Raw genomic sequence first — 14,150 nt, forward strand, 5'->3', positions numbered from 1 at the left:
TGTGTTTCAGCGATTTACCCTTCTCAGAGGGTAACATCACATTCAGCCTTCTGACCCCCGAGCCAAACCTGCGTCCGGGATATAACGACTTCTACAACACCCCCGCTCTGCAGAAGATGGCACATGCCACCCAGGTCAGAATACAGCTGAGTGGACAATCCCACAGCAGAGCAGCGGGGGTGAACCAGAGACACAGATACTATGCCATCAATGAGATCACCATCAGTGGCCGGTGAGGAGTCACACAGATTCAAACAGAGATCCTTCTAAATGTTATCTGCTTCTCAGATATGTTGATGGATGTTTATTTTGCAGTGCAGATCAATTATTATTATAATTATTAAGTACTGACAATGTCATTACCTGATGTAGAGGAATCACCATGTCTAGCATCATTCCAATGTTAGTTATTTCTGTCACAATTTTTATTTTAGTAGCTAAATTGGTTTGAACAGTAACAGTTGACGTCTTTTCAATGTTGATTTGTTCAAATATCTGAGCACAGTTTGACATCTAGAAGAAATATTTGACGTGGAGTGCTGAGTATCAGGAGAGCTTTCTGGGAGTAATTGTGAACACATCTCTTCATTAGACTGACAGAGTGACTGTTTTTTATGACTGTGGTAATTATAGGATTATGCAGGAGGCAATCATCTCTAACTCCGTCTCTCCCTCCCCGTCCTTCTAAGCTGTTTTAATTAGTAGCTTGTTACAGTGAAGTGGAGAAACAGAGATTTGGAGCTGTTGAAATCTCATCTGTGCATTCTTCCTCCCTCCCAGTCTCCCTCCTCTCTTTCATACTTCCTCCATCTCTCTTCTATCTGTCTAAAGCATGTAAATATGCATCTTGGCAAGAGAGAGTACATGCATAACCTCAGTGTGTATGTTTTTGTCTGCACTCATGGGCATCATTTGTCCAATAATAACTGCATCCCTCCTCAGTTCAATATCATCTTGGCATATTCATCTGTAAAAGGAAAGTCACTTTAACTATACTTTGGGTAGAGAGACACTTTTATAGCAACTGCCTTACTTTTTTATTGATTAAGATTAAGTTTCTTTCTGCAGTTTTCTGTTAGTTTTGTTTATTTTACCAGATGATAATCTAGATTATTTTTTTAGGACATGGGCTGGATAAATAATTATAAAGTACTTCACTTCTTTTTTTTATGCTGGTGATTACATCATTCTTATGTCTCAAATGAGGCTTGAGACTTGTAAAATACACAAAATGTGAAATGCTTTACAAAAATACATTTTGATTTGAATTCATATAGAGAACGTCTTAACTGCTTTCATCCATCAAGCTCGAAACAGAAAGTGGTATTATAAGAACACGAGGTGAAAGGATACACAGAGGGGAAGAATGAAAGGGAAAAAGCAACTGAATAGCTAAATGAATAATTAAATGACAGCCCTCAAATATGTGTGTGTGTGTGTGTGTGTGTGTGTGTGTGTGTGTGTGTGTGTGTGTGTGTGTGTGTGTGTGTGTGTGTGTGTGTGTGTGTGTGTGTGTGTGTGTGTGTGTGTGTGTGTGTGTGTGTGTGTGTGTGTGTGTGTGTGTGTGTGTGTGTGTGTGTGTGTGTGTGTGTCTGGATACCTGCATTACCCGTAGTTTTAGTAGCTTGCAGCCCAAGGCAAGCTTTCACACTATAGAGAGACCATTTAACGGCCTACATACTGACAATACAAGTCCCTTAAAACCTATTCTTCATTATCTTTTAACAAAAGGATATAAAGGCTTTACTTTACTGGGTGTTCTAACCAGTTTCAATCTTCACACAGTATTAAAATAAAGGGCTCCCATAAAGAAAGTGGGATGAAAAAAAATATTTAAAACGTTGTAAAAGGATCAGTATACAGTTATAACTTAAAGGGTCGCGAGTAAGATCCTTTTTTTTTTTCAAATTGATCAGTGTGTGTGTGTGTGTGTGTGTGTGTGTGTGTGTGTGTGTGTGTGTGTGTGTGTGTGTGTGTGTGTGTGTGTGTGTGTGTGTGTGTGTGTGTGTGTGTGTGTGTGTGTGTGTGTGTGTGTGTGTGTGTGTGTGTGTGTGTGTGTGTGTGTGTGTGTGTGTGTGTGTGTGTGTGTGTGTGTGTGTGTGTGTGTGTGTGTGTGTGTGTGTGTGTGTGTGTGTGTGTGTGTGTGTGTGTGTGCGTGTGTGTGCGCGTGCGTGTGTGTGTGTGTGTTGGAGAAAGACGGGGCTGTCTGCTACCTGTTATGTTGCTGTGATAATTCTCAGGATGGCGTTTATAAATGTTGGATGGGAACTTCTTAGTGGCTCTGCTGCATTTCCATGGAGAGATGGATGAGGTAGCAACAGAAACTCTGAAGGAGCTTCTGTCATGTTTGCTGATGTATCTACTTTTGTTTTTTCCGTTGTATCAAAAATAGTGTGTACTACGGTTTTGTTTATATTTCCTTTCTTCCCTTTATCATCTGGCCAGATGTGAGTGTCATGGCCATGCAGACAACTGTGATACCAGTGTGAAGCCCTACCGCTGTCTGTGTCTGCCTGAGAGCCACACGGAGGGGAACAATGTGAGTAACAAACATGATCACAAAAAACGACTTGTATTCTTAACCTTATTTGTAACTGCGGTGTAAGAACCCACAACCCTGTAGGATCGTTTTTAGAAGGTCATCTTGCCACACAAGTTCCTTCTATGTAAACACATGTGTTTTTCACCGAGTTGCCTTTCCTGTGGATTTGTATTCCCAAATATCAATAACAGTGTTAGATCCAGATGAAGTGTTCATTCATTGCAAGTTCAAGCAAACAAAAACAACAGTTAGAAAAGAGGAGACCCCCTGGGGAGAATCTCCTTATGGTATTAATTAAGCATTTTACTTGTTGATGAAATAAAGGAGACTTTTCTTATAACATACAAACACACACGCACACACACACACACCCACGAACACACACATTTAATAAATGTCATTCCCTGCAAAAAATGTTTCGTTGAGTTTTATTCTTGGCGTTTATTTGCCATTGCTGAGAAATTGATTGAGTGGATTTAAGTGCTGCTGTGCTTTTGCACACATGCTGTATACCCGCAGTGCCAGGCGGTGCTGCTTTGCACCTGACGTTTTGGTTAATGGACAGCTATCAGTGCGGTCAGACTGCTAAATCAGGTAATAAACTGTATGCTGTCAAAGTTGTAAATAACTGACAGCTGACATCAGCCTTGTTGGCACTGCACTCTTGTGTGGGTTGTGTGATTTATGATCACTGAATATGTGGTGTCTTAGACATTTTTGATTAGATTTACAGTATGTCACTTCTCTAATCTAATAGTTTTCACTTTCACAAATATCCTTACCTGAAAACATTATAACTGAGCTAACTTTGACGTTTTAATGTGTTTTGCTTTTGTGTCCACACAATGAGAGTGTGATTAACGTAATGGAATACCTCAACCAGCTGTTGGTTTGAATTTGTGCTAAAATATCATTATCAGGTTAAGAAGAGCCTCTGGCACAGCTGATATGATTTTCTTCCTGATCACAGTTACTTATTTCATCTTGTGGCACCTTCTAGTTAAACCAAAAGTCTGATCCCAGAGTACTCACACACTGATATGCTGCAGGATGTTGGCTTATAATTTGATTTCAGTCTCAGTTTGATGTTAACCGCCCCCTCAAAACCAGGCCTTTGCTCTCAGGAAAGCAAATCCATGGTGGCAGACAGAGGTCCGCTTCTCCCCAACAAAGCCTTTAGTCGGTCAGCAGTGAAAAGTTCAGGATGACTGCTCCACCTCACTGTAGCACAGGACAGCATGCATAATTCACCACTTATGTATCATTCATACACCCGCATGTGTGTGCGCGTGTGTGTGAGTGTGTTTCATAGAGAGGCGACAGAGGACATCAGTGGAGAAGTACAGCTGTCAACAAGCAGCTGTTCAATTGCCTATCTTGCGTACTCTGGAACTCAAATAACCATCACCCTCCTACGCACACCCTTGCATTTAATAGTTTTTTTGTCTTATATGAACTACAGACTGAAATAAAAGTTTTCATAGAGGCATGTCTAAACACACACACACACACACACACACACACACACACACACACACACACACACACACACACACACACACACACACACACACACACACAAACAAAAAATCTTCCTGCCTGTATTTTTGTCTTTCTCACCATCTGAATTTCTCATTTTATACAACACTTTTCTATCTCCTCTCTCTAGATCCCTGTCCCATCGCCATCCACTTCCCTTTGCCGATCTCTCTCTCTCTCTCTCTCTCTCTCTCTCTCTCTCTCTCACTCTCTGTCTCTCTCATACTCTGTCTTTCTCTCCCGGGTCTTAGTTTAAATAATGTCTTAAATCGACTAGAACAATGACATTCCCTCAGCATGCATCTCTAATCAGCTCTCTTTCTTTCTCTGTTTGTCTTTCGCTTCATTTCACTCAGCCGTTTTCTCTACTCCCCCTCGTTCTTTATTGCCTCGCTTTCTAAGTATTTAATTCATTCCCATCTGACTCTGTTTCTCATGTTTCATCCCTGTCTGTCCTCCATTTTTCTTTCCGTCTCATATCTTTTCATCCTCCCTATCTGTTTATTTTCTTTCACTCGTACGCACTTTTTTGTTAAATAGATGCCGTGGAAATAAGAAACATGCATATATTTGCGTGAGTGTTTATGTACATGATTCTGAGAGCTATGCTTCTGTGAAAGACAGTATATAGACACATAATGAGTCTTTTTTGTGTGATCATTTTGCTCATGCATGTGTGTATGTGTGTGTGTGTGCCCCTGTGTGCACTTTCTCCCAAACCTGTCCATGTCATCTCTCTGAGTGAATATTCAGGACCTTTCTTCTGTCTCTGTAATATTGGAGCATAAAAGGCTGTGGGGAATATTAGCGTTTAATATTGCATGCGTTCTGTTGACTTGGATCGGCCCAGCACCATGACGGATGTTGTACTAATCTGCAGAATTTCCACAGTGACATTAAAGTGACAGAAATGCTCAGACATGTGTCAAGATGATCAACGGGGGCCTTGGAAGACACACACTTAAACTCTCTCACACATGCTTAAACACACGTGCACCCAAACGCACACACTCGCGCCCACTTTTCACTCTTTCTTTTGATTCTTTCTTCTGTGCACTCTGTGTCGGAGTTGATCTCTCATTCTGTCACTCTGTCTCTCCACACTTGATGGATTCCGTCATGTCTGAAAGATATATCATATATTATATTGTACATCACGTCACAAGCCGAGCTTTCTTTTGGACATGTCTCTGTCTTTTCACGGTTCAAAATAGCCTTTTTCCAGATTCAATGATGTCCGATTTAAAAGTAGGGGGCAATGGCAACCCACCTTGAATGTCTTGTTACACAACATGAGTGTTTCTTGTTCTTGGTTACATCAGACTTTATGCAGCTGCAATTTTGAACAATTTGAGTTGATGTGTGTGTGCCTGTGTGCATGTTTTTATTCGACTTTGTTTGGGTTGTATATATTATATATAAATTCTGAAAAAGGCATGTGTCTGTGCTTCTGCCATTCCATCTGTGTGTGTGATAGATATTGATGGCTACTGACGTTAAGTAGCGTTGCCCAGGGTCTCTGTTGCTAAAGTCTGCCTCAGCAGCAGATTTTCACCTACGCTGGGGTTAACCGGGTTAACTTCAGATACTCACACAACACCAGTGTGTACACACAAACATGCTCACACACACACACGTGGCACGACCTTTCCAGTGAGAGCGTGAAATTGGTCATGGCATTTAGGATAAGATGAGTTGCCCCAGCAGATTAACACGCACCACACACACACACACACACACACACACACACACACACACAAATCACACACACACACACACACAAATGCCAATGACAGCCCATCTGAATGTCCACATATCCATTAGAGAGGCTCCTCACTCAGCAGGTTTCGTTGAAACATTCAGAATGAAAACAATGTTATTCTTAACTCTGCAAAAGAGTACACAGCACACACTCAGTTTTATTTATTAAACCAGACTTTCAAGACATTTGGTTATATTTGTAGAAGTATAATAATATCACCAATGCCACAATTTGCTTATTTGGGATTTGATTATGTCTGAAGTGTCAAAAAATATCAAATCGTCTTTTAAAAACTGGACTACAACACGGAGATGATTCAGAAGATGCGCGTCAGTCTGTTTAATCTGTTGCATCGAAACATATTATGGCCTTTTGCTTGTAACAGTGGTGTTAGGGTCAGGAGTCAGACTATCAATTAATGAAGGTGCCTTAGTTTCTGAATGTTTTAATCCAGGATATAATGTTAAAGAAGACTGACCATTTGCAGGCAATTAAAACTAAAAGAGAAATCAAAACCATTTACACTCCATCCTTAGTATGCGCTGTCCTTTTTTAGCCGCTGGTACTATTTGCAGATGATGGAGCGCCATCAAAACCTTTTGTATGAAGAAGAGAATGAACGTGTGCCGTTTCCTTTTAACTCCCAAACACCAGTCCCCCGACTAATTAGCAGGCTGGGAGAGAGGGAAGGTAACGCAATGTTGAATGAAAAGAAAAGAGAAGGAAGAAAAAATCCTCTCCCTTTCATTTGGTATGGTAATATTTCCCGCTCACACACTCACCGTGGCTATGAGAACAAGCGGTTGGGGGACGGTAGAGAGACAGGGGGAAGAGAGTGAGGAAGGGGAGAGATGGGAAGCCCGGAGAGATGTACAGAGTGATTTGTTTTTCAGAAAGAGAGGAAGGAAGGGTGGGAAGAAGGAGGAGGCACAGAGGTAGAGGAGACGAAAGAGGAATGAAAAGGGAGGGAGATATGGGAGAGGAGTACATCTCGCTCTTCAACGCATCCCCAGCGGATGAAGAGTGAGATCTACTGAGAGCCTTCCTTTTCGAAGTGCAGAAAGAAAATTACCTTTGATATGTGAAACGTTTCGGGGCAAAGAGCTGCAGAGAGACACCCAGGCAACTACAAAGACAGATGGGCAGTAGTAGAAAAGCAGCACGGACAAACAGGAAGTCACAAAGTTACTGTGGTTCTGATTTCAGATATTCAAAATCAAACAGCACGACAGACAGAGCAAACAGTAACATGTAAACAACACTCCTGTGGAATTTCATGTCCCAAGACAAACTCTTCAGTGTGTGTGTGTGTGTGTGTGTGTGTGTGTGTGTGTGTGTGTGTGTGTGTGTGTGTGTGTGTGTGTGTGTGTGTGTGTGTGTGTGTGTGTGTGTGTGTGTGTGTGTGTGTGTGTGTGTGTGTGTGTGTGTGTGTGTGTGTGTGTGTGTGATGGTAAGTGTGTGCATACATCATGTCTCCTTAGAGTCTCCTGCTGCTTCATTATATCCTGTTAATAATCACCCCACAGGGAGCCAGTGCTCTGGATGCACACACACACACACAGATGCACAAACACACACACAAATATACAGAAATTCAAACCCTCATACCTTTTAGATCTGGTTCATAAGGTAGAGATGAAGTGTGTCTTTCTGAACAACTTTCTGAATTATTGTGAAATTAAAAGTATGGGGATTAATTATTTAGAGTCACAAAAATAAGGACTTAATTACCTAGTAAATATATTACGAATAATGTAGTCTACACTTAAAGAATGGTGAGGAATTAAAAACACCTATCTTAAGGCTATGGGACATAGGTTTTTCTAAATACCTTTAAAGAACCTGTTGAGTTTTTGACCACCCCAAGGATACACTAAAAGAAGAACACTGAACAGGGAGACCTTTAAAAGCAAAATATGTAATAACTGTTGGATTGTGTGTGTTTGACTATGTTTGGTCCTGAGCCATGTGTCGTGTTGTAGCTCCGGGACACATGGGGCCTTTTTTCTTCCTCACGTATTAACATGATTTTATTTTTGATCTCTCTTTGTCTTCTTTTTCCGCCCCACATCCCTTGCTCACACACTTGTGGATTGTTTTCTCTGTGTGTTTCTTGTCTTTCTGTCCCCGCAGTCCTAATCTTTCAAACACAAAGGAATTTTTCCCATCATTTCTGTTCACATCAGTTTCCTGCATGTTCCCTTACCTCCTCCCCCTTTTCTCTCATACATGTATACAAAATAGGAGCCTTTCCCCCATTTCCATCTACACTCTACCCTTCCCCCTCCCTCCCCCCTGCCTTCCCCCTCCTCTGTGTGTCATACATAATGGGCACAGTGCAGGTCTGCATGTGTCACACATGGGAGGAACTCCTGTGTTTTTTAATACATTTTTAATCCCGCCATTTGATGCCCCCCTTGTCCACCATAATTTGTACTGACTGCTGAACAAAATCAAAGGGCTTGTACTTGCTGCTTCTCGCCTCTGCTGCTCCCTGCAACAGAAAAATACATTTTTTATGTCACTTTTCTCCCTACCTCCCCCCCTTACACACCTTGGTATGTTTATTTTGACATGAAAGTGAGCCTGTGTGAGAGCCCTGGCTGTTGCAAGTCACTCCTCATTAGCAGTCTGATTTCCCTATGCTGTGTGTGTGCGTTGGTGCATGTGTGTGTCTAAATGTACTGGCTCTTTATTATATAGCAAAGAATAAATGCCTCCTTGTTTTATTCAGTTATGGGTATCATTATTCTCTCTCTTTAGATTTAGATTTACACGGGCCACTGATTTCTTTCCGTCTTTACATTCTCCCCTCTGCCTCATTCTGTGTTTCCCTTTCACACTTCTTTTTGTCTTATTATCTGTCTTTGTTCCATTGAAGCAAGCGCTTTACTTGTCATGGGACCATCTTACATTTTATAACATTTTCTAAATGTCTTTGCTTAAAATGAATGCTTCTGAACATTCCTAATCTCTAAACACCAAGACTGTAATTTACTAAAATGTATTTCATATATCTGTGCACACTGCATTGCATTCATTAGGGTTAAAACAAAGGTCTGATTACCTTAGAAATTATTTTTATAGCCAACAGTATGTAAGCTGATAGATGCCAGAAATATGTTAGCTAACACCTAACACATAAATAAATATATGTCTGTACTTATAGACGGTATGTGGCTTTTATTTTAACAGTGCCAACGCTGTGCGCCTCTCTACAATGACAAGCCATTCAGGTCAGGTGATCAGCTCCAGCCTATGAACTGCCGGCCTTGTCAGTGTCACGGCCACGCCCTCTCCTGTCATTACGGTGAAGGAGTCGATGAACAGCCTGATGAGTACTATCGAGGAGGGGGAGGGGTCTGTGACAACTGCATGCACAACACCACAGGTTAGTGAAACAAGTTATATAATTATCTTTTCAAAGTTTATTTTGTAAAATGTCTCATTTCTCTTTATCAACATTGAAGTTAAAGAACTTTGAAACAATTAAAGACCATGTGTTATAAGCCTTCACAATTCACTTTCGTATTATTTCAAGGTTCTTCTACTTCTGTACATTTAGTCAGCCATGTAAAGTGAAAAGGAAACAACTGTAGCAGTGAATATAAGTCAGTGTGGTATTTTTGTCAAAAAAGATTTAGACAAATATTATTTAACACAACTCAGAATTACATATTGTTTCAATAATTATATATACTGTAAATGGACACCTTATTCCTTACTGTTTAAGGCCTTCTCAGCAGAAATAGATGAAATTAGTAGGTTGTGGTGTTTTATCTATTATATAACTAATTTGAAATCGATGGCAGTATGCTGCTTATTAGCACATGTGTTTGTCACTCACCTTTTTACGATGACTCTCCTAATGAGAGAAAAAAGTTTGGACTTTGAAATGAACATCTACTTTGTTCCCTGTGTGAATTGTACCTGTCCATTTGAATTTTTTGCAATACATCTTGCTCTCTTTCTGTCTCAGGTAAAAACTGTGAGCTATGTAGAAGGGGATTTTTCCGGCTGGAGGACTCTGATCCCACTTCAGTGGATTTGTGTCAACCTTGCAACTGTAACACTGCTGGATCCGTCAACAGCAGCAAGGAGTGCTCCGAGGTACACCCAACACAGACAGCAAATTGGTGGTGACCAGTGGGTCCTCAATTTTCATTTTGTTATTTCAAAGTTTTCAGGCCGGTTGAAAATCTCTGTGTTTTTGGATGTCACCCTTCTCTTTTTTATTTCTGACCTGCAGGCAGGAGGTCAGTGTCAGTGTAAGGTCGCAGTTACAGGTCGTCGGTGTACAGACTGTTTACCTGGATGGTACGGTCTTACTGCCTCAAATCCAAACGGCTGCACCCGCTGTAACTGCAGTGACCTTGGCATCATCAACAACGCAACAGAAGGAGATCATAGTTGCAACCAGGACACAGGACTCTGCCGGTGTAAACTCCATGTCACAGGTAAACAGGCATTCAGATAAAACGTGAATTCTGAAAGAAATTAGTTTTATCCAAACAACATTTTTGATGGTAGGTTGCCACCGCTTCTGTGTGTCAGAGCTGCAACTGTCTTTCTGCTATCAAGACACCTTTTGAGGACAGTGTACCAAGCATGGAATTCCTAAATTCCACCTATACCAGCATGGCAAGCTCATTTTGAGTAGGGGTTTAATTAAGATAGAGTATTGATGAAATTCTTAAGGGCAATATCAACAATATCTTTAGGCCTTAGAATGTGCTTTTCATTCATTCAGTTACTCTTTCAAATTGTCCAGTAATGGTGTTTTAATTAATACAAAGGCACAGCTGCTCATTGGGGTGCACAAAAAAGGAGATATACAGTACTCGGTGCACAAACCGAATCAGGCACTTGTACACACACACACACACACACACACACACACACACACACACACACACACACACACACACACACACACACACACACACACACACACACACACACACACACACCCAAAGTATTTTGCCAGCCAAAATAAACAGGCTTTTCTGCTGGGGGTGCTTCCAGTCGTTGTGCTTCTCTTTGTGATAAATGGTTTCACTCTCTCCCCTGTGTGTCTTTGAAGAGCAGGCTCGTATGAAATGCAAAACCGGCCAACGCTCAACGCAACGCATCATGGTTATTGCTAAGCCTCGCTATCAAGGGCCCACGGTTGTGCGTGTGTGTGCGGGAATGTGTATGTGAACTTGTTAATGTGTGTCTTTTTTTATGTTAATGTGTATGTAAAAGAGAAAGTGCCAGGATGTGACCGTGTGTTCATCTACTTTTGTCTTAGACTAATGTTTGTTTTGTAAGATTGTACGTGTGTGTGTGTGTGTGTGTGTGTGTGTGTGTGTGTGTGTGTGTGTGTGTGTGTGTGTGTGTGTGTGTGTGTGTGTGTGTGTGTGTGTGTGTGTGTGTGTGTGTGTGTGTGTGTGTGTGTGTGTGTGTGTGTGCAGATACACGCCATCAAGGACTAAGCTGGTATTTAATTCTCTAATTCAATGCCAAGTTGATTAAAACAAACTGCTGCAGCCCCTTGTATTTTTCTCACTCCTTCTTGCAAGACCCGCTTTCCGTTTTTTTACGTCCTTGTTTGTCTGGTTGCTCCCGTAGGTATTTTTCCGAAATGAGATTTGATTATGGCAATTTATTACCGCCAAGCTGATACTTTGAGTAGAGCAATGGCAGGCATGCTTCAGAAGGAGGGAATTGAAATGTGTGCACACAGATACACACATGCAGACACACATGCACATTCATAACAAGGTGCCAGAGTGCAGTGTGTTCATAATAGTGTTTGAAATGGTGATGCATGAGCCTGTTAACCAGCTGGCTACTGATAAAAGGGCTGGGCCATGTCCCGAAAACACACACTCACATGCACGCGGGAGAACACGCATGCCTAAACAAAAAATTACCTCCTTTCTGTCCTGATCTAGTATGTTCTAACAAATTCTGTTCTCTAATGTTCTCACCTTTCCTTCCTTTTATTGTCTCTGATTTCTTCTCTCTCTCTTCTCAGTTTTTTCCATTGTGTTTGTAGGACTGTGTAATTGATATCACCAGAGTAGTGGCAAAAATAGGATTCGCAAATGCCAACTTGTTCTCCTTACTGTGTAAAATATAACTACTAGTGGGTTTGTGATTCTTAATAAACTTTGATTGGGGGAAAACATTTAAAAATATATATATTACGGAATTGTTCAGGTTGAAAAAGCATCATTCAGTCATTCTGCATATGAGTACACTCAACATACCTCAACACACACCCTGCTCTATTATGAAATATGATCTATGGAGAGAAATACATTCATATCTGTAAAATCATTAAAGTGGGCAGACCAGGGGAAATGCCAAGTGTCTGCCGCACACTGAGTAGGACACACACTAACACACACACGTGCACTTACACAGATGTGCAGATAGTCTGTCATAAATGTATGATCGCACACACATTTTCACCCACGCACATACGAACACACACTCCCTCATAAACGGCTGTGGTGACTGCACTGCCCCCAGGCATCCATTTAGGGACAGATTGCCTGTCATGGAATACGTATGGCATATTCAAATAAGCCCTGCTCGCTCACACTGCATATCATAGTTTAACTGGCCTTATAGCCGGGCACTGCTGCTGTAGCCATAAAACTTCCCGCAGAGTGATCAGTTTTAGTGTTGGTAATTATTCAATACTTATAAACAGAACAAAAATAATTAGAAAAATAATTTGCCTCAATGTCACAATTAATAAAATGCTAAGCTGACAGACCTGAATTAAAGATAAATAAATGAATTCATAAAGAGGAGCAACTGAAGTGAAACTGTTGTCGGGTCATTTCACATTCGTTACTGCTAAGCTGCTTCTGACATTACAAATGTTTATAGGCGTTAATGTGCGTGAAGTAAACAATGCTTTAAAGTTTCACTCTTTAATAAAAAGCAGAATTTTTGATTGTTTTTTAAAACATTTACGAAACAAAATATTGTGGAAACTGTTAATAATGAATAATTAGTAGTAGATTGTTCTTCTTTCAGTACTATACATCCAACAGAATCACCTTTTTTAGTTTGGACACCAGATGGCAATTCATTTTTATTTTTATGTTCCTCTATCCATCTTTTCGTCTCCCCATCTCGTCTTTTTTTCTCCCTCCATCCTTTTCTTGTAGTTGCTTAATTTATTTATTTTCCCGCTCAGTGAAATTAAGTGTTTGGCCTTAGGTGAGTGATCCATCATATGTAGAGGGCCTGGCCCTAATGATGGCAGTTTTATACACTCGCACACCATTTCTCTCTCCCTCTCACACACACACACACACACACACACACACACACACACACACACACACACACACACACACACACACACACAAACACAAACCAGCAATCGGAGTGAGGCTAAGCACTAGTTGGCTAACAAACAAACAAACCAAAAAACATTAATTCACTTTATTTCTATTTCCTTTCTGGTTTTCTAAAAATATCACTCTGTACTCTCCTCAACATTTTTGTAAATGCCCCCCCCACCCCTTCTCTTTTTCTCTTTTTCTTTCGCAGGTCTTTCCTGTGACCGCTGTGAGTTTGGTTATTGGAACCTGTCCCACCCAGACGGCTGTGTCCCATGTGACTGTGACCCCCTGGGCTCTTTCAGCCCGTACTGTGAGCCTGAGGGGGGACAGTGTGAGTGTAAGCCTGGGGTGGGGGGGCAGCACTGTGATTCTTGTGGCAGGGGTTCATATGGTTTACGACTGGAGGGATCCTGTGCCCCCTGCAACTGCTCACAAGAAGGGACAGTACCTGGGACGGACTGTGATCTTCACACAGGACAGTGTGTGTGTAAGGCAAGTTAACAAGTACAGAATACATTCTCATTATTGTATTATATCACATTATGCTCTACATACAAGGGTCAGGATAGGCTCAGATAAAGGGTCTCAATTTTATTTTGTTGGGAGTCTTTTTTTTAATTGTGCAGATGAAGAGTAGAGAGTAGAAACACTCCTGATATATCCATGTCAAATGATAGAAGGCCCTCTGGATAATTTATTTTGTGGGATTTTGTTTTCTACCACACTTTTTGAATTGATTCTTTACCACCTGAATTATCGACCACCATGTTTGATCCACAAAGCTGCCTGAATTTGTAAATCCATTCATCATGGGCATCTGATCAGAAAAAAACATGACAAATATACAATCCAAGTGCCCACAGGTTGAGACAAGTTGTGATAAAAACAGACCTGTTCAATACCTTATTGACAATACTTATTTAGTTTGCTTTTGAGTTCACTTTTTCTCATCCCC

General features: G+C 41.0%; 1 protein-coding gene across 1 annotated transcript in view; it reads left to right on the forward strand.

The window, feature by feature from the left end:
- The window catches only part of ush2a (Usher syndrome 2A (autosomal recessive, mild)), a 181,106-nt gene that overhangs the window by 31,700 nt on the left and 135,256 nt on the right, over nt 1-14,150 (forward strand). The window contains 6 exon segments of the mRNA XM_063880598.1: nt 11-232; nt 2,446-2,539; nt 9,039-9,234; nt 9,823-9,953; nt 10,093-10,300; nt 13,404-13,687. Coding sequence (XP_063736668.1) covers nt 11-232; nt 2,446-2,539; nt 9,039-9,234; nt 9,823-9,953; nt 10,093-10,300; nt 13,404-13,687 — 1,135 coding nt within the window.

This window comes from Eleginops maclovinus, chromosome 4, assembly GCF_036324505.1.
Source record: "Eleginops maclovinus isolate JMC-PN-2008 ecotype Puerto Natales chromosome 4, JC_Emac_rtc_rv5, whole genome shotgun sequence".
NCBI classification, from domain to species: Eukaryota; Metazoa; Chordata; class Actinopteri; order Perciformes; family Eleginopidae; genus Eleginops; species Eleginops maclovinus.